Genomic DNA, 25,141 nt, shown 5'->3' on the forward strand with positions numbered 1-25,141 from the left:
TGCATGCAATCAACTGAAGTGTATGTGTCCTTCACACTTGGTTCTCTCAGATACTCTAGTCCAAACACCTTCACCGTGGTGCGTGCAAATTGCAAGTGTTCAAGCATGTGGTCGCGGTCTTACTACAAGCAAGCATCCGAGAGCAACCGTGGAGGAGCTACTATGGCGGTTATGCGGACGGGGCAAAAAGGAGGAGAGAAAAAGGATGGATCAGGCAAGGTTGGGGATGTCTTCAAGAGATTTGGCACGGCCCGAGCCGTCAGTCCGACGTGGCCGACGTGTCCAAGCATCTATATATCCACCCTACATGTAGATTAGGTCTTGAAGGTGTCAGTCTGCCGGACATCTGGGTTGAATTTGCCCGGTCCAGTTAGATGGAAAATAAGTGACCGGTCATTCACCAGAAGATATATAGAGAGTACAAGCTAGGGGTCGGTTGTAGATACTCTAAAGCTTTGGATTACAATCCGATGGTTACCACATTCGACTGAAGGCAAAAATAACTTCAGGCTACTGTTCACTGTTGGTTTTGATCTGATGGCTTAACAGGCCAGTTAGATCTATTAGTCTAACAGAAAAAAAGAAAAAGATAATGTTAAAGAAAAAGGCCCCACGCACCAACGTATGTGGGCTTTTTATCCCAACTAAGACGCCCTGATCGGGGGCGCCCAAACCAACTGATGGTTTAGGTCCCCTATCGCCAGCGCTACATAAAAGGGGGTACGGGAGAGGGTTGGCAGCCTGCGCAATCATAATTTTCGTACGGTTTCACTCCCCTCCCGATATTCTCTCACCCCATCCGGTCGGGGGGAGCGCTGCAGCGACGGGAAGACCTACTCCAGCCGCCTCTGCTGTCCCCGGGCAGTGCCGGTGGCGTCCTGAGGGCATCAGGACGTTGAGGAGGACTGCTACCTTGACTACATCACCCCTGCATCACGCCTGCATCGAGCAGGCGATCATGTCCACTGCCATGACATGTAAAGATTTCCTAAACCTTCTCTGTTCATGCTTTTTAGGTGATCTAGATGTAATCAGTTCCTGCTAATGGTATCCCAGAGATGCATAATTAATCCAACATTCACACCACAGACGAGCTGAAATTTGAGAACATAATAAAAGGCGCAGTACAGAGTACCCATGGACCATGGAAGCTAGATCTCGTAATAGGTGATGTGGACGACGTCCTCGGGCCTGGACGGCGGGTGGGTCTTGTTCCTCATCCGCAGCTGCATGTACTCGTTGTATCGGAACCCCCTGTAGCGCGGCGGCTCGCCGACGTCGCCCGCGAACTCCGGCAGCGGCTCGACCCACTTGTCGCCGTGGAGGTTGAGGAAGAAGACGATGGAGTGGCGGTGCGCCTCCGGCCTCCTCACCACCCTGTGCGTGGCGCTCTTGAACTTCTTGTTGCTCAGCACCTGCAGAACGTCGCCCACATTGACGACGATGCTGCCCTCCACGGGCTCCGCGGGGACCCAGCGGCCGTCGACGCCGCGCACCTCCAGGCCCCCGACGTCGTCCTGTAGTACGAAGGTGATGCAGTTGGCGTCCTCGTGCGCGCTGCTGCCGTTGTTCTCGTCGGTTGTCGCCGGGAAGTAGCGCAGCGCCGTGAGGAAGTCGAAGCCACGGTCGGAGTTGTACTCGGCGAGGAAGCCCGGCGGCAGGCCCATGCACTCGTTCAGGATGTCCTGCATGAGCAGCCCTAGGTCGGTGAGCTTGGCGAAGCACTCCTCCAACGCACCCCTGAGTCCGGCCGGTTCGGCGGGGTACTTGTTGAGCAAGAGCTTGGGGTTGAAGAGGAGCAGGTACTCGTTCTTGTCGGCGGAGTGTGCCGGCTGCCGCGCGTACCCCACCGGGAGCGGAGCGTTGGAGGAGGCCTCGGCGGGCCGCACCTTGGCCTTCTCCTCGTCCGGGAGCGCGAAGAACGCTGCCGATAGCTCCAAAGCGCGTGCCATGAGCTCGCGCGGCACGCCGTGGTTCACCGCGCGGAAGAACCCGGTCGCTTGGCCCGCCTGGCGCACGGCCTCGATGGCCCGGGCGCGCGCGCTGTTGTCGTGGGCACCGTCCCCGGCGAAGAACGGCGCCAGGTCCACCACCGGGAGAGCGCCGCCGTTGCTGGCCGCCATGTGCCTGGTGCTCGATGGGTCCGTAGCTTCTTCGGCCAAGCCTAGTGGTGTGTCTTGCGTTCTTGAAGTAAAGCAGGGGATGGATGGTTACATGCAGTCGTTAGAATATAACGTCTGTACTTATAGCAGATGCTTATGTGTAGAATATCTCATGTAATTGATGTAAAACAGATATGATATGATTCGGTGGTTAATACCTTCCATGTATAGCAAGACTATGAATCAATGCATATCCACCAAAGCAATCTCTCTCATGTTATGTTCAACCCATGCACACAAACTATCTGGACTGTCAAGCAACCTCCATGCTTGCTTCGCAAGCAGCGCCTGGTTAAAGGCTCTTATGTCTCTGAATCCCATGCCACACCCATATCCTTGGGTAAGACTATTTTCTCCCAATGAGCCAAGCCATTTTCCGCTTGCCATTCTCCACTCCCCACCAATATTGCCTCATCATCCGGGTTAAATCATCACAAACAGAAGCCAACAAACGAAACACACTCATCACACATATGGGGATTGCTTGCGCCACAGTTTTAATCAAAATTTCTTTATTACCAGAGGATACATATTGTTCACTCCAATCGACAAGTCTCTTCCTCAATCTTTTCTGTAGGGTTTCAAATTGTCCTTTATGTGCTCTTCCCTCATGCACCGGAAGCCCCAGATATTTTGGTTCAAATACTTGTTGCATAACCTCCAAGGTACTCTTGACCTCATGCGCCACTTCATCAATGCATTTGTCCGAGAAAAGGATGGAACACTTATATGGGTTAATAAGTTTTTTTTTACGGTGGAAAAAGAGTTATATATTAATCAAGCAGCAGGTACATCTGCCTTACAAATGTTCAGTACATCTCCAGGTCCAGATTTAAGCCAAACGGCAGTACGTCTTTCTCTCCTGCCAAAGTTAGCCATGTAGTGGCTTACATTATTTTGCTCACGTCTAATGTGCTTGATTAAGAACTCCCTTCGAGATTCAAGACTAGTCTTGATTTCTTCTATCAGCATAGCATTCGCTGATCTGTCTAAACTCCTGTCTTGGACGAGTTGTGTGGCCTCCAGGCTGTCCATCTCGACTACAATTGGCAACGTTGTCCATTGGAGCGCAAGCTGGATCCCCTCCCTGCATGCTTCAAGTTCTGCTTCGAGCGGCAGACGTACAGGACCGCAGCTCTCTGCAAGAAGAGTATATGATCGCTCTTGCAGAATCCCATAAGACCATACCGGCACCTGCCGTCTCATTGTACATGCAGAATGAGCCGTCAATGCTCAATGCCGTCCATCCCGCCGGCGGCAGCGCCCACCGGAGTCCTGGCTCTTTGGGCTGAACCACAGTTGATGACGAGCCTCTAGAATGCTCCCCGCCAATCACCATTTTGCCTTTAACGTGATAAGTTGAGCAGTCGTTGATGAGTATGTGTTCAACAAGCCTTTAACAATGCTTGCCTGTTGGCCAGATGCTTCAAATAGCAACATACACTAGTAGAAAACCGGCCTTTTGTCCCGGTTCATAAGGGCCTTTAGTCCCGGTTCCCGAACCGGGACTAAAGGGTCGTTACTAATACCCTCACCCTTTAGTCTCGGTTCAAACCAGAACCGGGACAGATGGGGCTCCACGTGGCCGCTGCCGGCAGCCCAGGCAGGGGGGCCTTTGGTCCTGGTTGGTGGCACCAACCGGGACCAAAAGGCTTCCACGCGTCAGCAACTGGCTGGAGCTGAGGTTTTTCTTTTCTTTATTAAAAAGAGTGGCTGTTTTAGGGGTTTAGGGGGCTATTTTTAGGTTGTTATTAGCTAGCTAATAGAGAGAAGTGTCCTCTCTTATATCTTCATCCTTGGTTTACCAACACTACTGCTATGTTTATTTCACCCGCAGATATATAATAACTCATGCATGCTCGCATCATACATCATCATATATAATAACAAGTCCTACTAAAATCAAGCATCATCATACAACTTCTACTCGTTATTAATAATAAGTCATACGATCATCATCCTCATAGTCATCGAACCCAACAACCCTACATAATTGTTCTTAGCACACATGATCATCAGTATCAGGTAGGACCTAAACACACTTAAGGTAAAATAGCATAAAACAATATAGACCCTGACTCTCCATTATGAAGAATGGAGATCATCTTGTCTCCAATTCTTGCGCCTCGCTTCCTTTTGCTTCCAAGAAGCTCCTTACGACTGTCCATACATTTTTTCCATTCTTTGATTGTCATGTCTCCACTTCTTCTAGAAATCCGGTATGGACAGTTGAGATTCGTAGGATGACCTGGATATATGTTCAAAACACGAAGGCTGCCGCTATTCTGATACATCAAATGAGGCACACAATCCTCTGGGATTCTCTGTTGAAAAACATAGTAATAACTTCGTAGTTAGCAATGATGTACTAGTTTTAGAAGTATGCAAAAAGATGCACGGATGTCGTAATAGTAAAAAAATCTTACCAGGGTATCTCCATGGTAGTTACCGTAGTTCAACACGTGCACTAGTGGCACGTATTGACCATAATGTTGAGGAGTTCGATTGTAGATATTGTAATTCTCAAGATCATTACAAAATCCAACCAGATGAGTTTTCTTCTTGTAAGTTAACTCAGAGCCATCGGTGTAGTAAGTTCTATCTACCATCTTCTGCACATTCTTTGATACTTCAAAATAAGCTGTCAATGGAAATAAGCTGTCAACTATTTTGAAATGAACAATATAAATTAGTTAATAATTAACTATGTTTGAGAAACTCACATAGCGGTAGAACTGGAGGAGTATCAACAAGGACCCAAATGTCCATATTGTCTTGCTCGATTTCAGGATCACCAAGATCCATGGTGACAAGCATACCCTCATCAAAACCATACAATTTGCAAAATGCTTCCCAATTTTTGCAACCAAAATGGGTTACGCTCTCAGCATTATACAACTTTACTTCAAAATCCACATCATGATGGGTCCTTAGGTGAATTTTCTTCGTTTCAAAATTTTCATGGTCTTCAAAATCCATCCTCTCCAAGACATAGGGTCTTGCATGGCATGGGATAAACTATACTCGAATTGTAAAAAATGAAAATTACACATTGAAATAGTTGAAGTCATGCTTAATTATGAAAAAAAACACTTGTCGTCGTTGCGTACCATTTCAACTTCGAAGGTCTCCTCGAGCTTAATGCTGAAGCGCCGACCATCATCCAGGTGAGGCCTGTCGCACTGACCTCGATCGTCGTGGCACCAGTCGCACTCCCCTAGGAGACTTCCGTCGTCCGATGATGACATTTCCTATACGTTCATAATTCAAAGACTAAATTAGATCATTATTATTCAACTAATCATATGCATATGCCTTGCATAGTGCTCTCCAATTTGAGCATTCAATAAGAAAAATCAAATCGCAAAATAAAGTAGTATTCAAATTAGGATTCCTTCAATTATAAGAAAAACTACATCATCTCCATGTGTCCGTACATCGAATATTATCACTAATACACGTCGAATACTATATATCATACATATCGCCAGTACAGCTAGAACCGTAGCGCCCGACGGGTATCGGCGCGGGCGGTGGACACCCAAAGGGAAGGAACCATCACAGGATCATAGCTCCAGTGAGATCCCTGAAGAACCTGCCAGGTATTCTCGAACCTGCCCTCCAACGCAACCATGTAGCGACGGACGTGCTCGTCCTCCTCGCTGACACGGTGACGTACCACCTCCGCGGTGTCCGGAAGCCTCGGCACCGTCACTAGCCCACGCGACCGCCACCAAACAAGGATTGGGTCAACGACGGGCTGGCTCCTCACCAAGCTACGCCCCCCGGAAGGTAGCGCCTCCCAGTACCACCCCGGCGGAGCCCAGTCCCGGACATGGCCCATCTGGTCAAGCAGGTGTCGTCCTCCGCCGACTCGACGACGAGGATGCGGGATAGGCATCGTCCACGTCGATGCGGGAATAATTGCTTTAACTAAAAAAATAAACTAGTTCTATTAATTTTCTTGCTAAAAATAAACTACTTCTATATATAGTAAATAAACTAGTTTTCTTAAATCAACCAGTTCAACTACTACTAATATAAGCACTTAATTACTATAAATAAAATAAACTAGTACTAACTAAAAATAAACTACTTGTATATATAGTAAAATAAAGTAGTACTTATTAAATCAACTAATTCAACTACTAATTAAACTAGTTCAAAGCACTAACCTAGAATGTACTATCCTAAAATGCACTAACAGTAGAACTAATAACCTCAAATGCATTAAATCAACTAACATTAAATGTAACCTTAAATATACATAAATTGACAAAAAAAATTCTATGAACAAAAAAAACCATACATCAATTCATACATATCAATGGATCACATAAAAATATATGAAAAAAACATCCATATATACATAAACATACATCTGCATATATACATATACATACAACATCCATATATACAATGAATTACAAAAAAATATATGAAAAAACAGGCCGGGGCGGCGGCGGTGGCGGCAGCGCGCGGCAAAGCAGAGCAGGCCGGGGCGGTGGCGGCGGCGCGCGGCAAGCAGAGAAGGCAGGGGCGGCGGCGTGGGGGAAGGGAGGGGCCGGGGCTCATTGGGCGGCAACGACGAGGCGCGACAGAGGGCGGCGATCGACGACAAGGTCGGGCCAGAGGGCGGCCACGTCGGGGTGGCGCGGGGCGGCGGCGGCGTCGGGGCGGCGCGGGACGGCGTCAGAGGGGCGCGGGACAGCGCGCGGCGGCGACGGCGACGGCAAGGCGCAGAGGGGCAGCCTGGCGGCGTCGTCGGGGCGGGATCGAAGAACTGAACCAAAATTTTCACAAGTGCTGTATATATAGACTGAGTATTGGTCCTGGTTGGTGGCACCAACCGAGGCCAAAGGCCCCCTTTAGTCCCGGTTGGTGCCACCAACCGGGACCAAAGGCCACCGCTTCCCGCCCTTTGGGCAGGCGGCCTTTGGTCTCGGTTGGTGGCACCAACCGGGACTAAAGGGGGCCTTTGGTCTCGGTTGGTGCCACCAACCGGGACCAAAGGCCTTGTGCTGCTGCGGCGTCGAAAGTTTAGTCCCACCTCGCTTGTTGAGAGGGGTGCGCAGTGGTTTATAAGCCCCACTGCCGCACCCCTCTCGAGCTCCTCTCCATTGCAGGCTTACGGGCCTAATTGTCACTGTTATGCCTTTGGGCCTACTGGGCCTCCTGCGGGCCTGAATCCTTGCCCATGGATGGGTTTCTAGTCGTATTCAGGCCGTGGGGGCCCAGTAGGTGGCATTTTTTTTTTCTTTTTTTCTATTTATTTTTTCGTTTCTACTTAGAACTACATACTTATAGTTTTTTAGTGATTTCTTTTTTCTTTTCGGTCACAAAAATTATAAACTTTCTGTTAGTGCCATTAGCTTTAAAATTTGAATAGTTTAAATTTGAATTTTTTAAAATTTGTGTGAATCACTAGTTTATGAATCACTAGTTTACTAAATTTGTGTGAAAACACATTGTAGAATAGTTAAAATTGATTTTTGAGTCAATCTTTTTCCTGCTATTTAATAGTAGGTGGCACTTTTTTTGTTTTGTAGTGATTTCTTTTTTATTTTAGGTCACAAAATTTGTTTATGAATAGTTAAAATTTGAATTTTTTAAAATTTGTGTGAATCACTAGTTTATGAATCACTAGTTTACTAAATTTGTGTGAAAACACTTTGTAGAATAGTTAAAATTGATTTTTGAGTCAATCTTTTTCCTGCTATTTAATAGTAGGTGGCACTTTTTTTGTTTTGTAGTGATTTCTTTTTTATTTTAGGATTTATAAAATCAAAAACTCAAAAATACCTTGCTGCAATTTATTTATCTTTACCTTATTTTACATGTTTACTTATCTTTTATACCTATCTCTAACACATCTCAAATTATAAACTTTTTGTTAATGCCATTAGTTTTCAAATTTGAAAACACTTTGTGTATTATATTTACTATGTACAATCTTTCTCCACAGAGATACCAAAAATTATAAACTTTCTGTTAGTGCCATTAGTTTTCAAATTAGAATAGGTAAAATTTGAATTCTTTGAAATTTGTGTGAATCTCAAATTTGTGATTAACTTTACTAAAAAAATGAACATAGATGAGCCTATAGTGAAAATTCAACCTAAATTCATAATCAATTTCTATGAATTTTAGAGAAATTCATTATGAATTTAGGTCAAATTTCCTGTATAGGGGCATCTATTTTCATTTTGAGAGGAGCTCAACAAGGCAGAGAGGGACGGGCTTATAAACCAGTGTGGGCGCCCTTCGGTTGGCGAGGTGGGACTAAACTGTGAATCGCAACGAGGATCGACCATTTAGTCCAGGTTGGTGGCACGAATTGGGACTAAAGGGGAGCCTTTGGTCCCGGTTCAGGCCACCAACCGGGACCAATGGTGGTGGGCCAGGAGCCAGGCCCATTGGTCCCGGTTCGTCCCGCCAACCGGGACCAAAAGGTCCAGACGAACCGGGACCAATGGCCCACGTGGCCCGGGCGGCCCCCTGGGCTCACGAACCGGGACCAATGCCCCCATTGGTCCCGGTTCTGGTCTGAACCGGGAATAATGGGCTGCCCCGGCCTGGACCGTTGCCCCCTTTTCTACTAGTGATAGTATCATCCACAAATAACAGATGAGATATAACTGGTGCACCACGGCAAATTAACACCCTTTTTTTCCTTTCCGTGAAGTGTAGATATGCTCTGTGGAAGCAAATTTGTGGTTTCACAAGAGGCAAATCTGTACTTCTAGTCGTGCCATGCCGGCCCGGCCTTTTAAAGTCGCATGTCAGCTCAATCCTTCACGTCCGGCTCTTTTATAAAAGGGCGGACACAGGCCGTGCCGTGCCGGCCCATATGCCTTGCCCCGATTGAAATCCAGAAGTAAAGACGAGTCCGTCGCGCAGATTGTCTTCGGCATTGCAAGGCGGGTTCCTCCTCCAAATTCTTCAAGAAGATTTTAAACACCAAGGATAGTGTCCGGCTCTGCAAAAAAGCTTCCACATATTTCCATAGAGAGAATAATATTAACACAAATCTAATCTGCTGACGTATCCCGCAGCGTGACATCACACTACGGCCAAGTCTTTTACTCGAATCGTTTTTACTTTTCCGCCTCAGCACGTTTTGCAAGGCGGTTTCCTTGGCACGTCTTGTCGAAGCAGAGATCGTGTCCCCTTTATTTACGGGATTCTCATCAATACGGATGTGGGTAACCCAACCGTGCCTGTTTAGCACATTTTCTCGATTAAAGGCGAGTCCCAAACGGTTACGGGGAGGGCTCTTGGTATTCAACCTCTGATAAAGAGACCAAGGCCTTACTCCTTTTCTTCAATCTCAAACGAGTTCGCCCGTCGCCTCGAGTTCCAACACCCTAGGCTTCAGATTCCAGGCGCTTCGGACCTTCGACCATGTCCGGTTCCGACCTTCAAGGCCGATGGATGCCCTCCTCCTTCACGGAGGAGGACACGCTAAAGTTGAGGGAGGCTAAGTTCCTGACCGGCGAAATTTTGCATAGGTTTCCTGCTCAAGGGCAGGCCATTCCCAGTCCCCAGCCTGGTGAGAGCGTGGTGTTCATGTCTCACTTCCTTCGGGGGTTAGGCTTCCCAATGGATCCCTTCGTGAGGGGGCTGATGTTCTATTATGGGCTGGAATTTCATGACTTAGCTCCGGAGTCCATCCTCCATATTTCCTCATTCATCGTTGTGTGCGAAGTGTTCCTCCGTGTTACCCCTCACTTCGTATTATGGCTCAAGACTTTTGAAGTGGAGCCGAAGATGATCGAGGGACGGCACGTAGAGTGCGGAGGCGCTGTCATAAGTAAGAATGCTGATGCTCCATGGCCCGAGGGCTCTTTTCAAGAGGAGCTCGGCTTGTGGCAACGAGAGTGGTTCTATATCACCGCTCCCAGGGGCACCAAGTGGGTGGCGCCTCCTGCCTTTCGCTCGGGTCCTCCACCACGGCTAGCGTCATGGGTCAACAAAGGATTAGATTGCGGGTTATCCAAAGACGTGCCCTTGTTGCAGGGCCGCATTAGGGATCTCTTAGAAAGAGACCTCAACCTGGTCAAGGTGATGTAGGTTATGCTGATTCGCCGAATATTGCCTGGCAAACGTCGCTCCCTTCGCCTGTGGGAGTTTAATCCGGAGGGACCGCGAGCTCTCCAGCATTTCATGGGCGCAACGCCCGCGGAGATGTATAAAATGTTCTTCGGATCACAAGCAATGTGTCCGGATTTGACCGAGGACGCAGGTCTAAGCTGCAATCGCCCGGATACTCAAGTAAGTAACCTTGTGCCCGGACTCGCTATTCGTATAATTATCATAAACTTGCCCCTAAAAGAGCTGTCCTTTTAAACAAGAGTGGATAGCGAAAGCAAAGCTGATCAGGTGTCCGGCTCCCCTTCCTGAAACCAGGCCGGATCCTGTGCTTGTCAGGATGTTGAAGATAATGCCTTTGGAGGGAGGTGAGGGGGAGGACAAGGAAACTATGGCCTCCTCGAAGGAGGCTATTCCGAAGGGAGGAACCGACAATTCCTCTCCTAAGGGGAAGAAGAGGGCCGCCTCTGACGACCCGGATCTTCTTCCGGAGATGATGGAGAGCGGGACGCCTTCCCCTGCCGTACCGCCTAGCAAGGCGGGCGACCCTGAGGTGTCGTCGCGGAGGGTTTCTCCGAATCCGGCAGGGGCAAAAGATAGTTATGTGGCCCCCCAAGGTTCTCCGTGTCCGGCCTTCGAAAGCGGCCATAGGACAAGTCCGGCACCGTCTGGTGCTCGGCAGGAGGAGCTAAAGATTCTGCTGGGGCGAGCTTCTATCTCAGAGGAGCACCGTGCATTGATGGGCGCGGTGATTGAAAGGATTTCATCCGCGCAGAGCGGATTGCACGAGGCCGTCAGGAGTTTATTGACAGGTTTTGAGGTACGTAAAATAATGTACACTTTTACAGTTGCGCATAAGTAAGATGCGCCTGTGTAGATAGTAGCTCCTGAGACTCTGTGCGTTGTCAAAAATGACGGCGCGCAGAGGATCATAATCCCAGGACTAAAATGTCGCCTTTGTTATATAGGTGGCGAAGTGTTCGGAATCCAGCCGGACTGATGAATTTGCCGAGCTAAAGCGGCAACTTGACGTGGCAGATGCCGACATCGTGATTGTGAACAAGCGGCTTGATGAAGCACAAGGTATGTGAGTCCTCGGGCAGCACCTGATAAGAGGAGCTTTATGCCAGTATCTTACAATGTGTATGCTTGACGCAGATGGTGCAGCCGCCATGGAGAAACTCCGGGCGGAACTTGCCCGAGTCAAGGAACAAGCCAGAAAGAGTGATGCGGCTGCCGAGAAAGCCCTTAAAGAGCTGAGAGCCGAACAGGCTGCTCACTGCCGAAGCAAGAAGGAGATGGCCGAGATGGCCGTGAAGTTAAAGAGCGCTGCTGACCGTTGCAAGCTTCTTGAGAAAGAAGACCGGGAGAGATAGACGGACTTAGAAAAGGCCGTTGCTGATGCCAAGGACGCCCGCTCTGCGATGAGAGCTGCGAAGGAGGAGCTGCGTGAGGCCGGACAAATTGCTGCTGGAAAGCCCTTTATGCTGCGGAGGAAGTTTTGCCATCTGAAGTTTGCTCCATTGGACCGGATGTGGAGTGTGGAGGACACCTATCTGGATTTGGCCGCGAGTGCTGCTGATGGGACCGAACAGTTCCGAGATCAAAAAGATCACGAAGTGGAAAGGCTTTTCTGGTCGCAGTTCCACAATCCAGAGCGTCCACTGGCAGTGGACGATCATCTGGCTCAATGGGCCGAACTGAATAGGTTGTCCGGACTCGCCATGAAGTACATCATGGGTCATCTGTGGCCGGGGAGATCGGAGCCGAAGAGTTATTTCAGCTTGGTGCAGCAATTCCTTGACGCGGTGCCGCGTATCAGTGTGATGAAGAGGTGAGCATGCATAGAGGGCGCACGGATGGCTCTTGCCCGTGTCAAGACATACTGGGCAGAGATGGAGACCACCGTTGTTGCGTCCCGAGATTCGGACAAAAGCCGAGTGCCCTCCGAGCACTATTTTCAGGAAGTCCTTGAAGGCGCTCGTGTAATAGAGACGCAGTGCTCGAAGGATGCTACATTCTGATAGCATATGTAATTATAAAGAAATATTTTGATAAATTGTAGTAGCCTTTTATACTTGTGCCTTCAAGTATTTAGAACACCTCCTGTGCGGCCTTTTAAGATATATATATATATACAAAATCTGAAAGATGGCAGTCGTTGGCTTCAGCCCCATGCACATAGTGCGGGGGTGCTCGCAGAAGACGCATTTTCACACTTAATCCAACGTCTTGGTCCTACAAAGGAGGTGATAGCGCAGCGGGCTAGGCAACCGGACTATAATGCTTGAACACTTTCACTTAGCCATAGGAGCTTGACAATGGGACTATTTAGGTAGCCCCTGGTGGCGACTGCGCTCGCCCGAATTCGGGGCGCGTATGTGCCTGGCCCGGAAACGGCCCTTCGTTAATGCGGAGGAATCCTATAGATTCAGGATAGTCATCGAGTGGCTGACCAGTCTCACGCTACATCATGACAGTCAGTTTTCGGCTTTCTCTACTGAGGTGCTCGCCCGGCCTAACCGGGGCACAATCGCAGTAGTTCTCCTGGTGCTACCTTAGCCGATAGAGCGGAACGTAAGGTAGCCGAACACAGGAGCCGGGCAACCCAACATTTGACCAAAGACATGATTCGGAGCTGATGCATATAATGCCAAAACTCGCGACGCCGAACACTCCGTAAGGTATTCGGTCTTTATGAGTGCAGGCGAAACAACACCCTTTATTGAAAAGCCCCTATTGTCCAGGTACGCGCAGGAATTCTGACATGGCCACATGCCAAGACGCCAGCCTCCTCCTTGTTTATATCAGAGAAAACTAGGGGATATATAGCAACAAGAGATAGTAAAAAAGGTTTACGCAGGGTCTTAATCTAAAAAGAATCCTTAGAACGGGTCCCTACTGCACGTCTGCGCCTGTGTCTCCGTTGTGCCGTATCCTGGACGGGCGCAGCACGACGTTCATCTGAAAAAGAGAGGAACTGAGTTGAAAAAGGGTCGTGCCAAACAAAAGTTTAAAATAAACAAACTATAAAGTAAAATATGTAAAATTGAGCTTTATTGTCTCTTAGTTTACAGGTGCGGAGCCCCTAGAACAGGGGTGTGTGGCTGTTAAGCCTGCGTTAATGATAATTTTGTACCGAACTCATCTATCCGCGTTCGTGGTCTTTAATGACCTGTTCAGATGTTTTTGGCTGGTGAGGCCATTTTATTGTGGGGCTGTCAAAGCGGCCGCACAGTCCTCCGCTTGGGGGAGGCGCATTTCAATGTTTCCCCTTCAAAGAGATGATGCCTCGTGGACCGGGCATCTTAAGCGTAAGAGATGCGTAATGCGGTATTGCGTTAAAGCGAGCGAAAGCTTCACGTCCCAGTAGTGCTTGATAGCGACTTGAGAATGGGACGATGTGGAAAGTTAGCTTTTCACGGCGGAAGTTATCGGTAGAGCCGAATATGATTTTGAGCCGGAGAAAACCCATGCAATGGGTGTCCGGACCAGGCGCTACCCCTTGAAAGGAGGTTTTGCTGTGGCGAATTCTGGCTGGGTCTATCCCCATGTGACGATTGTGTCCTGGTATATCAGGTTTAGGCCACTGCCACCGTCCATAAGGACATTTGAAAACTGGAGTCCGCCAATTATTGGATCAAGTACTAAGGCAGTCCAGCCTGCGCTCCTGATACTTCTAGAATAATCCAGATGATCGAAGATGATTGGTTTTGATAACCAGTGGCGGGACCCCTTTGGGATAGGCCGTGTGGCGCGTACCTTTATGGGCGCTGCACGTTTTGTTATGTGAAGTAAGTTTACTGTTTTTACTTCTTGTGGGAAATTCTTTTGTTTCCTCGTGCTCTGCTTTTGGGGTTCGTCCTCGTCTTCGCTTGGTGTGTCGAGCCCATTGTGTTCGGCATTGAGTCTGCCGGATTGTTTGAAGACCCAACAATCTCTGTGGGTCGCATGCCGGTTTAAGCGTGGCGCCGCTTGCCGCTTTATGCTGGCCATGGGGTCATCTATCCGACCGTGTGGCTTTCTTATTTTTTGAATGCGAGGGCTCTAAGGCCTCTTCGTCGAATTCAGGCAGTAGCTTTCTCTTCGGATAGCTTTTAGTGCGGCGACTGTCGCCGTATTTATCTGCGGTATTGATTACTTTGCTCCATCTGATTCTGAGTGCATCTTCCGTAGTTTTTAGCTTCCGCTTCTGCTTTTTTAGGCTGCGTGCGGTTGCAATGAGCCTCTTGTGGAGGTTCTTCTGCTCCATGGGCTTGTCTGTCGTGAGGTCGTCCGGAATGCCATTTTCGCCGGGGGAGGAATGTTCGGTTTCTCTATCCGGGTTGTCCTGTTCGGATGGTTGCTCTAAGGCATGCTCGTTGTCTACCGGCTCATCCTGCTCTATGGCTGGGTCTTTATCGAGGCGGGGCTTGGGTCGGCGTTTACGCCGACGCTTTGATTGTTTTTCGAGAGATCGACCCCTCTTTCCATCCCCGTTTTCCTCGTTATCGCTTCCTTTAGGGGTATCCACCATGTATACATCATGAGATGAGGTGGCTGTCCAGTGCCCTATAGGCGTTGGTTCATCTGCGTCTCCTGCATCGTCGTCCATGCCGTCGATGTCTTCGGAGTCGAAGTTGAGCACGTCGTTTAAATTATCGACGGTGGCTACCAAATGGGTGGTGGGTGGGCTTTGAATTTCTTCATCGTCCGTATCCCATCCTTGCTGACCGTAGTCCGGCCAGGGCTCTCATGATAAAGAGAGAGACTTTAGAGAATTCAAGATGTCGCCGAAGGGCGAGCGCTGAAAGATGTTCGCGGCGGTGAACTCCGTTATCGGCGCCCAATCGGATTCGATCAGCAGGGGCGCGGGAGGCTTGGAGTTCGGAGAGGAATCCGGCTCCTCGGAGTCACGGGCCGTGTGGAGCGCGGGGCTGGCGTTCGGCTCGATCGCCTTTGAGATTGCAGCCCCCGAGGCGGCATCCAACCGCTCATCCTCGATCGGCGCAATAGGCTCCGAATCAAAGGTCGGGACCGGTGCATGTGCGGCCTCCAGGGCACTGTTCGGCGGCAGAGCTAGATCGTTCCCATCGAGACAGTGCGGCGCGCTCGGCTGTGGCTCGAATCCGTCGAAGATCAAGGCCCCGCGGATGTCAGCCGTGTAGTTTAAGCTTCCAAACCTGACCTGATGGCCAGGGGCGTAGCTTTCGATCTGCTCCAAGTGGCCAAGCGAATTAGCCCGCAGTGCGAAGCCGCCGAAGACGAAGATCTGTCCGGGGAGAAAAGTCTCGCCCTGGACTTCATCGTTATAGATGATCGGAGGAGCCATCGAGCCCGAAAGTGACGACACAGAGGAACTCTCAATGAAAGCACCAATGTCGGTGTCAAAACCGGCGGATCTTGGGTAGGGGGTCCCGAACTGTGCGTCTAGGCCGGATGGTAACAGGAGACAAGGGACGCGAAGTTTTACCCAGGTTCGGGCCCTCTTGATGGAGGTAAAACCCTACGTCATGCTTGATTAATATTGATGATATGGGTAGTACAAGAGTAGATCTACCACGAGATCAAGGAGGCTAAACCCTAGAAGCTAGCCTATGGTATGATTGTTGTATGATGAAGTTGTTGTCCTACGGACTAAAACCCTCCGGTTTATATAGACACCGGAGAGGGCTAGGGTTACACAACGTCGGTTACAATGGTAGGAGATCTTGAATATCCGCATCGCCAAGCTTGCCTTCCACGCCAAGGAAAGTCCCATCCGGACACGGGACGAAGTCTTCAATCTTGTATCTTCATAGTCCTGGAGTCCGGCTGAAGGTATAGTACGGCTACCCGAACACCCCCTAATCCAGGACTCCCTCACTCTTGCTCAAGGTTGAGCTTTTCAAAGCGTAATTTCTCATGTGTCCTTAAAAGTTCTTGATGATCTCCTAAGATAGTTTCATGAGCTAACTTAAGAGTGTCTAGTTCTTTAGTTAGAGCCTCAATCTTCTCCTTATCATTGTCTTCCGTTTTATCTTGATTAGCATGATTAATTGACGTTTCATCATAGTATTCATCACTAGAGTTGTCAACAAGTAAATCATCATCACCTAACAAGTCATCTTCATCACTATTGAAATCAACATACTCGGGGTGTGATACCTTTGGGCCTTTAGCCATGAAGCATGTTCCAACTCCTTCATTTGGTGAGTCAAATATGTCGTAGGAGTTGGTTGACACAAGTGCTAGACCGGCAACACCTTCATCTTGAGTATATTCGGAATTGGAGTGATAACTTCTCTCAGAGTGGTTGTCGGAGTCGGAGCCGGATACCCATTCACCAACATGAGCTTGATGTCTTCATTTTGTGTAGCTCCATGATGACTTGTCCTTTCTTTCCGAATCCTTGCTTCTCCGTGAGTATCTTCGTTCATAACGATCATCTCTACTCCTTCTTTCTCTAGATGGTGATTCCTCTCTTCTGCTTCTTCTTTTGGGAGAGTCTTCTCTTCTCTTGTAGGGAGCCGTACACTCATTGGAATAGTGTCCGGGTCTTCCACAATTGTAGCAGTTTCGCTCTCGACTAGAAGATCTTTTGTCATTGTAGGACCTTGACTTGGAGCTTATATCTTTGCTTCTACTCTTGTAGAACTTGTTGAAGTTCTTCACCATTAAGCTCAATTCTTCATTGAAGATTTGCTTCTCACTTGATGATGTGGGGGCTTCACATGAGGCTTTGTAAGCACCCCTTGATTTGTTGTGAAGTTCCTCTTTATCCTTGAGTGACATCTCATGAGCAACAATTCTTCCAATGACTTCCGTTGGCTTTAGATCTTTGTAATTGGGCATCATTTGGATCAATGTGCACACGGTATCATATTTTCCATCCAAGGCTCTTAGGATCTTCTTGATGATGAATCTATCGGTCATCTCTTCACTCCCTAAGCCGGCAATCTCATTTGTGATGAGAGCAAGCCTAGAGTACATTTCAGCGACACCTTCACCATCCTTCATTTTGAACTTGTCAAGTTGACTTTGAAGCACATCCAATTTGGATTCCTTGACGGAGTCGGTACCTTCGTGCATATCAATCAAAGTATCCCAAATTTCCTTTGCATTCTCAAGATGGCTGATTTTGTTGAATTCTTTGGGGCACAATCCGTTGAAGAGAATATCACAAGCTTGAGCATTGTATTGCAGCATCTTCAACTCTTCCGCAGTAGCTTCACGGTTTGGTTCTTTCCCATCAAAGAAGTCACCTTGCAAACCAACACACACAACAGCCCAAACGGCGGGGTTATGTCCAAGAATATGCATTTTCATTTTATGCTTCCAACTAGCAAAATTAGTACCATCAAAGTAAGGACCTCTACGGTGATAATTTCCCTCGCTAGACGCCATACTCTCCTAGGTTGTGAAACCAAGGCTATGACCACCAAAAGCTATGGAAATCAAAGCAAATGGAGACCAAAGCTCTGATACCACTTGTAGGATCGGAAGTATGTCTAGAAGGGGGGTGATTAGACTACTTGACCAAATAAAAATCTATCCTTTTCCCAATTTTAGTTCTTGGCAGACTTTAGCTATCTTAGCAAAAGTCAAGCAATCTTCACACAATTCAAGCAAGCATGCAAAGAGTATATGAGCAGCGGAAAGTAAAGCATGCAACTTGCAAGAATGTAAAGGGAAGGGTTTGGAGGATTCAAACGCAATTGGAGACACGGATGTTTTTGGCGTGGTTCTGATAGGTGGTGCTATCGTACATCCACGTTGATGGAGACTTCAACCCACGGAGGGTAACGGTTGTGCGAGTCCACGGAGGGCTCCACCCATGAAGGGTCCACGAAGAAGCAACCTTGTCTATTCCATCACGGCCGTCGCCCACGAAGGACTTGCCTCACTAGCGGTAGATCTTCACGAAGTAGGCGATCCCCTTGCCCTTACATACTCCTTGGTTCAACTCCACAATCTTGTCGGAGGCTCCCAAGTAACACCTAGCCAATCTAGGAGACACCACTCTCCGAGAAGTAACAAATGGTGTGTTGATGATGAACTCCTTGCTCTTGTGCTTCAAATGATAGTCTCCCCAACACTCAACTCTCTCTCACAGGATTTGGATTTGGTGGAAAGAAGATTTGAGTGGAAAGCAACTTGGGGAAGGCCAGAGATCAATATTCATATGGTAGGAATGGAATATCTTGAGCTCAACACAAGGGTAGGTGGTTCTCTCTCAGAAAATGTGTATTGGAAGTGAAGATCTGTTCTGATGGCTCTCTCCACGAATGAAGAGTGGGTGGAGGGGTATATATAGCCTCCACACAAAATCTAACCGTTACACACAATCTGCCAAACTCGGTGGGACCGAATCGTTAAACTCGGTCGGACCGATTCAGCAAACCTAGTGACCGTTAGGATTTTCGGTGAGACTGAGATGCAACTCGGTAGGACCGATACGGTTAGGGTTAGGGCATAACGTAATCTCGGTGTGACCGATTACACGAACTCGGTGAGATCGATTTGGTAATAAGCTAACCAGAGAGTTGGTCAGGTAAACTCGGTGGGACCAATTTGCTCTTTTCGGTGAGACCAAAATGTTACGAAAGGGAAACAGTGAGTTTACATTGGAATCTCGGTGGGACCGATCGCTCACTTCGGTTGGACCGAAGCTTTACGAAGGGAAAAAGAGAAATTACAATCCCATCTCGGTGAGACCGAGATCCCTATCAGTGAGACTGATTTGCTAGGGTTTGTGGCAGTGGCTATGACATGTGAAACTCGGTGGCTCCGGATAGAAAGAATCTGTGGGGCCAAGTTTGACTTTAGGTTTGGGTCATATGTGGATATGGAAAGGTAGTTGAGGATTTTGGAGCATATCACTAAGCACATGAAGCAAGAGGCTCATTAAGCAACACCTCATCCCTCCTTAATAGTATTGGCTTTTCCTATGGACTCAATGTGATCTTGGATCACTAAAATATAAAATGTAGAGTCCTGTTCTTGAAGCTTGAGCCAATCCTTTGTCCTTATAATTTTGAGGGATCCACTTTCCTCATCCATGCCATGCCATCCATTGAGCTTTTCCTGAAATATTCATCTTGGAATAATATTAGCTCAATGAGCTATATGTTGTTGGGAATTACCAAAACCACCCAGGGATAGTTGCACTTTCAATCCTGGATCATGAGAGGCCAAAAAGGAACATGATTTGTTTCAAATAGAGAGGTATGTTGTAGCTGTCTGATTCTAATGGCAATTGAGCTGTGACGACGAAACATGTTCTATGTGTTGATCTGTGATGAAACTAGTAAAGTATAAAGTATAAAGTTAAACGGAAAGTTGAGATCAAGGGGGAGACTGTTAGGTTGATCTCTCTCCCATTTGAGCCCAACGGGTCGAACGGGCCCTTGCATCGTGCCCTGATCAGGGGCGCCCAACCAAATGATGGTTGGTGGGCCCTTGTCACCGGCACTATATAAAGAACACTACTAGAAGCAACTAATACGCCAAGTGCCATGGACAGTCGACAAAGGGACCAAACCTGCCAGTAAAGGATTTGCAGAGTGTTGTACTCGGCAAAGGCCACCCGGCGTACACCTCTCAGGCAAACAGGAATTTGCCGAGAGCCAAAACACGGGCACTCGGCAAAGACTTTGCCGAGAGCCAAATGGTACCACCCGGCAATATAAAGTGACTCTCACATCGGCTGGTTCTGTCATCTCTTTGCCGAGAGTGGCTCTCGGCAAATATCCGTTCCCAAGCAACTTTTTACTGCTTTCCCCCGGATCCCTGCCGCAAAAATATATATACAACACACAAACATGCATGTCAAGTCTCAATGTCTAACAACAAACTCACAAAACCATTACATAAAATAGTTCAGACGAACTTCTTTTGAGATCACAAGGTAGCTCTTTAGTACAAATGCCTACTTACTAAACAATAAAGTGGTCAATGAATTTCTACATGCGATCACAAGATAAAAGCAACACCACAATTATCACAAACTAAAGAGTTGTTATGCGGTTTGACCGATAAAGATCTTCGTAGAATATGTGGGAGCCAATATGAACATCCAGGTTCCGCTATTGGTTATTGACCAGAGACGTGTCTCGGTCATGTCTACATAGTTCTCGAACCCGTAGGATCCGCACGCTTAACGTTCGGTGACGATCGGTATTATGAGTTTATGTGTTTTGATGTACCAAAGGTAGTTCGGACTTCCGGATATGATCACGGACATGACGAGGAGTCTCGAAATGGTCGAGACATGGAGATCGATATATTGGATGACTATGTTTGGACATCGGAATGGTTCCGGGTGAGTTCGGGCATTTACCGGAGTACCGGGAGGTTACCAGAACCCCCCAGGATGTATATGGGCCTTATTGGGCCATAGTGGGTGACGGTGTCCTGGACTAGGGGGTACTCAACACGTCATCTCCCGATCTGTTAGATTGGGCCGAGGGCCCCCGTGGCCGTATACTCATGGGCCAGTCCGGACGGCTGCCGCATACAAGGAAGATTCCACAAGACTTGGTGATCAAGACAAGGACTCCTCCCCCACTGGCGTATTCGGCTAGGACTCTTGTAATCCTAGGCCTCTGGTGCATTATATAAACCGAGGCCAGGCTAGTCGATAGATGATATACAATATACAACAATCATACCATAGGCTAGCTTCTAGGGTTTAGCCTCCTTGATCTCGTGGTAGATCTACTCTTGTACTACCCATATCATCAATATTAATCAAGCAGGAGTAGGGTATCACCACCATCGAGAGGGCCCGAACCTAGGTGAAAACATCGTGTCCCTTGTCTCCTGTTACCATCCGGCCTTGACGCACAGTTCGGGACCCCCTACCCGAGATCCGCCGGTTTTGACACCGACATTGGTGCTTTCATTGAGAGTTCCGCTGTGTGTTCGGCAAAAGGTCGATGGCTCGCCTGCAGATCAACTGCGACTTCGACATCTTCGTCACCAGCTCGACTGGTCACCTTGGTTCGACCAAGGACTGCGCCCTATCTCCGATCGTCATGTTCGGATGAGGGCCTTCATCAACGTCAACTCCGATCTCTATCAAGATCATGGAGGAATCATCCAGGGATCCCGGGGGCTCAACGTCAACATTGCCCTCGGGCGACTGTGCTGTTTTTCTTGACAGCGAACTTGTATCCGCCGTCACTGCCTCCTCAAGTGTCGTTTTAACAATTGCTTTGGTGGGATTGTGCGGAATTGGGTCTACAACAATCCTGGAAAGTTTCGTCGAGTTCCGATGGAGGAATCTCTGGCAATCCGCAATATACCGGAGCCCTATCAAATCTGGACGGGAATCTGGACGAGTTTAGGGCGTGGCGTCCAGCTTCTAGCTCGGACGTCCTTTGGAAGATACAACCGTGGATCGGCTGGGGAATTCCTATATCTACCAGCCCTCCAAATTTCAGCTCGATCCGACTGTCCAAACTCCGGGAACCTTCCGATTAGTGCTTCACTTTTCGGATCTGTTTTCTGCACGAAAACGAATCCGACCCGAGTTCGTCTTTTTATGAACGGGATTTCGGATATCCTTTTTGAAGGAAGTTTTGTATGGGGTATTGTGTTTTTCTCCCAAACACATCCCACTAAAATCTTTTGAACATGATCTTCGACATCATGCTGGTGTCAAACCAGTCCGGCAATATTGCTCCACGGCTGCCAACCTGCGCTAGACACGTCGTCACTTTGTTGAGCCGAGCTCAACTTCTTCGGATCATCATCTCGGCAAGCCGAACAACAGTTCGGCATCGCAAAGAATAAATCATCACCAACATCGCCGCCCCACGGGTTACACGGAGCGGGCACACCAGCATCGCCGCACGGTCACTTCATCAAGCCGGCATTGACCACGTCACGACCTGCATCGGCAGGGCCGCACTATTACTCCTCCGAGCCGGTGTCCATCACGTCGACCTACTTCGACATCTCGGCGGGACCGGGGGCTTCATCATCTCTTCATCAACCTACTCCGGTAACTGGTGTGCGGATCGAGTCCCAATTTTGGGAATCACCTTCCTTCGGATTGCTACAACGAATAAACCAGGTGCTATTAATCCTAGTATTTTTTGCTTGTTTGGGTTTATTTTTCCCAAAGAATTATTACTCTGGTTTGTCCATCATCTGTACAAAGGTCGATCAAATGATGGCCGCATTAACGATGGCCGCATGGTGGTTCGGTTACATTCTGTACATAGTCCGGCGCACACCGCATCCAGAACTCGAACCGACCCGTGAATTCAGGCTTTGTCACACCTTTACCGCATCACGCCGACGCCCTGCATCGACTTTGACTTCGGCGCCAGACCATATTTCTTTTATTACTCACCTTGCATAAATTATTTATTATGCAACGATTTTTTTAATTATCATTATTACTATTATGTCCGTTTTGCACTATTTTTTGTGCCTACGAAAATGATCCGGGGACTTCGGCGTCACTCTGCCGGTCTACATTGCCCGTGCTACGTCACCACTTCGGCGTGTTGAGCTCTCCGCTCCGCCACCTCGGGACCGGCTTGGGGGATGGAACCTTGCCCCAAATCAAGCTCAGACCACGTCATCAATACCGAACACATTAACCAGCTAAGTCGCTTTCATGCTCAAAGCTTTAATTTCTAACTTGTGTTCGGTTCGACCAAGCATTATACTTTTTTGGAAAAAAGTAGCTTGTAAAAAATTTCCTTGTCCAAACTTTGTTTGTGACGCATAAATTCAAATACTCCGTTTACTTGGGGGCTTCCTTTATGAAGCTTTTCCTGTTGCATATGATTATACTTGTACGGCTTTGTTCCTTGTTCGTGTATTACGCCACAATATGCACCATATTGACTTAAGCGATTTGCAAGCTGGGTTGCCTCGCTCCTGTGTTTACCCCTACGTTCCCGATTGTTCGGCTAGGGAGTAAAGGGAGCACCTCTGTGATTTTCACGATCGGGTCACCCGAGCCAGACCTCAGACTGGGTGAAGCCGAAAGCTAGCGCTCTTATAGTTTTCAATGATGGTCGGCACACAACGGAACTCATGAGTACAAAAAATCTATTGCACAAGTCTCATAATAACAATGAGCACCGAAGAAAGGTATCGGTGGGGGTACTATTTTCTTCGAAGATGCTTCTTACACTTCACGGTAATATAGCATAAGTTCCCTGAGCGCGCTTTGTCTGTTACAGCCTTATGGCCTGATTGCCTGGTTATTGGCAACACCGTCGATATTCTCGACCGATGGAGTACATAACACTTTTCGGTCCTTGACCGAAGAGGGAGCAGCCGACGGTCGGTTAAGACGCGTTTAAAGTTCGGTTGAACATAGATATGATATAAGTACTTCGGTACATGCAATCATTCTTTTACCCAAGTCACTTGGGGGCTCTTCAATTTATATGAGCCGTTTTATGATAAGTGTTCTTCTTCTTAGTCGTTGCAAAGTTTTATTATTATTATTATTATCTATCACTCCTTTTTTCGACACGAGCGTGTGGTCAATAGCCGGATTGCCTTGCTTCTCTCTAAAGTCGCTCGTGCGCAGTTTGCTAAACTAGCCTCGGAGAAGCACTCCGCCTTCGGGATAAGGAGGTTGAAGCCGTAGGCTGACCCGCTTGAAGTCTTGAGATAGGATGTGTCATGTTAAAGCACGACAGAAGCACTTTTTTTTTCTAAAGTCCAATTTTCGCATTCGAAACCGAACACTTGATCTAGTTCAGACATTAAACTTTTGAATAAGTTTTTTGGCTTTTCGAGCCTATGGCACTTTTAAACTACTTGTGTGTTTTCAACATTAGTCTCGTAGTGCAACGCCGGACACCTTTAGGGATTCGGCAAAAACATTCTCGTATATTGCTATATATGCATTGGTTTCGAATTGTGTCTTCGGTCAATAGTTGGGTTGCCCGGCTCCTGTGCTTGCCTCCTACGTTCCGCTTTGTTCGGCTAGGTGCGCAAAGGGAGAACCACTGCGATTGTGCTTCCAGCTCACATGGTCAAGCACCTCAGTGGAGAAAGCCGAAAACTGACCGTCACAATAGGCGTAAACTGGTCAGCGATCCGATGACTATATTAAATGATGGGCCATTCATAACATTGGCCGAAGTGTTTACGGCTTGACCTCAGATGTCGCCGAACACTAACCGGGAGCTCATAGCTAGCTTCCCCAGTTTAAAGCTCCTACGACTAAGCGAAAGTTATAAAGCCCGCATATCTGATTGCCTCGTTTCTGCTAACACAACCGCCTCCGGGCACCGAGACGTCGGCTCAGGGTTGTTTTGTTAGTGGGGAAACACCCTGCGTAGTATCTACCAAGGGGTAGAAGCCGACGATGGGCCACTTTCAACTGATAAACGGTCACAATGGAGTCAAATAATGATGTAAAGTACTTGGATACATAGAATCATTACACATAATCTGTGATTTTCTTCTGGATATCGATCCTTAATTTGGCCACCCGTGCCCACATTAAGGCTCGGGGGCTACTGGGCTTTGTGTTCGATATTTATAAATATTAAAGGGGCACATCGATCCCCTGATCTGGTGTTGCCACCCGACCATTGTCTCGGGGGCTACTGCATTGCCTATTTCAATGCAGAAAATTCCAACCGCCAAGTGTTCGGCTTGACCGAACTATGGGCAAACATGTCTTCGGATAACAATAGGTACCATTTGGACCTATCCGGCGTCAAGCTAAATAAATTACGGCAACTTTTCAAGACCCTCTTTCAAGGGCCCGTTCGCCGATCACTATTATCTCTAATATATTACACTGCGTTTTTACTCCTATGTATGCTGCCGAGCTAGGAATTGATCCTCAGGCCGATTTCGCGCATCGACCTGAGTCTCAGGGGCTACTGGGAACAGCATTTTTATGCTTTCCTTCAGGTGCATCTCGGGTTTTAGACTGA

General features: G+C 48.0%; 2 protein-coding genes across 2 annotated transcripts; both read right to left on the reverse strand.

Moving 5' to 3' along the window:
- Nucleotides 1-1,057: 1,057 nt before the first annotated feature.
- Nucleotides 1,058-2,190, reverse strand: LOC147987219 (2-oxoglutarate-dependent dioxygenase 19-like). Its single transcript, XM_087540276.1, has one exon. It carries the CDS (start codon nucleotides 2,121-2,123, stop codon nucleotides 1,152-1,154), a length of 972 nt encoding a protein of 323 aa, XP_087396402.1. The 5' UTR covers nucleotides 2,124-2,190; the 3' UTR covers nucleotides 1,058-1,151.
- Nucleotides 2,191-4,204: 2,014 nt separating this feature from the next.
- LOC147987220 (uncharacterized) lies at nucleotides 4,205-5,410 on the reverse strand. The gene is made up of 4 exons (XM_087540277.1): nucleotides 5,273-5,410; nucleotides 4,886-5,180; nucleotides 4,589-4,803; nucleotides 4,205-4,486 (listed from the first exon to the last, which is right to left on the reverse strand). Exons 1-4 carry the CDS (start codon nucleotides 5,408-5,410, stop codon nucleotides 4,205-4,207), a joined length of 930 nt encoding a protein of 309 aa, XP_087396403.1.
- Between the last annotated feature and the right edge of the window lie 19,731 nt (nucleotides 5,411-25,141).

The sequence above is a fragment of the Triticum urartu genome, chromosome 2A (genome assembly GCF_056163025.1).
Source record: "Triticum urartu cultivar PI428250 chromosome 2A, HENAU_Tu73, whole genome shotgun sequence".
NCBI lineage: Eukaryota > Viridiplantae > Streptophyta > Magnoliopsida > Poales > Poaceae > Triticum > Triticum urartu.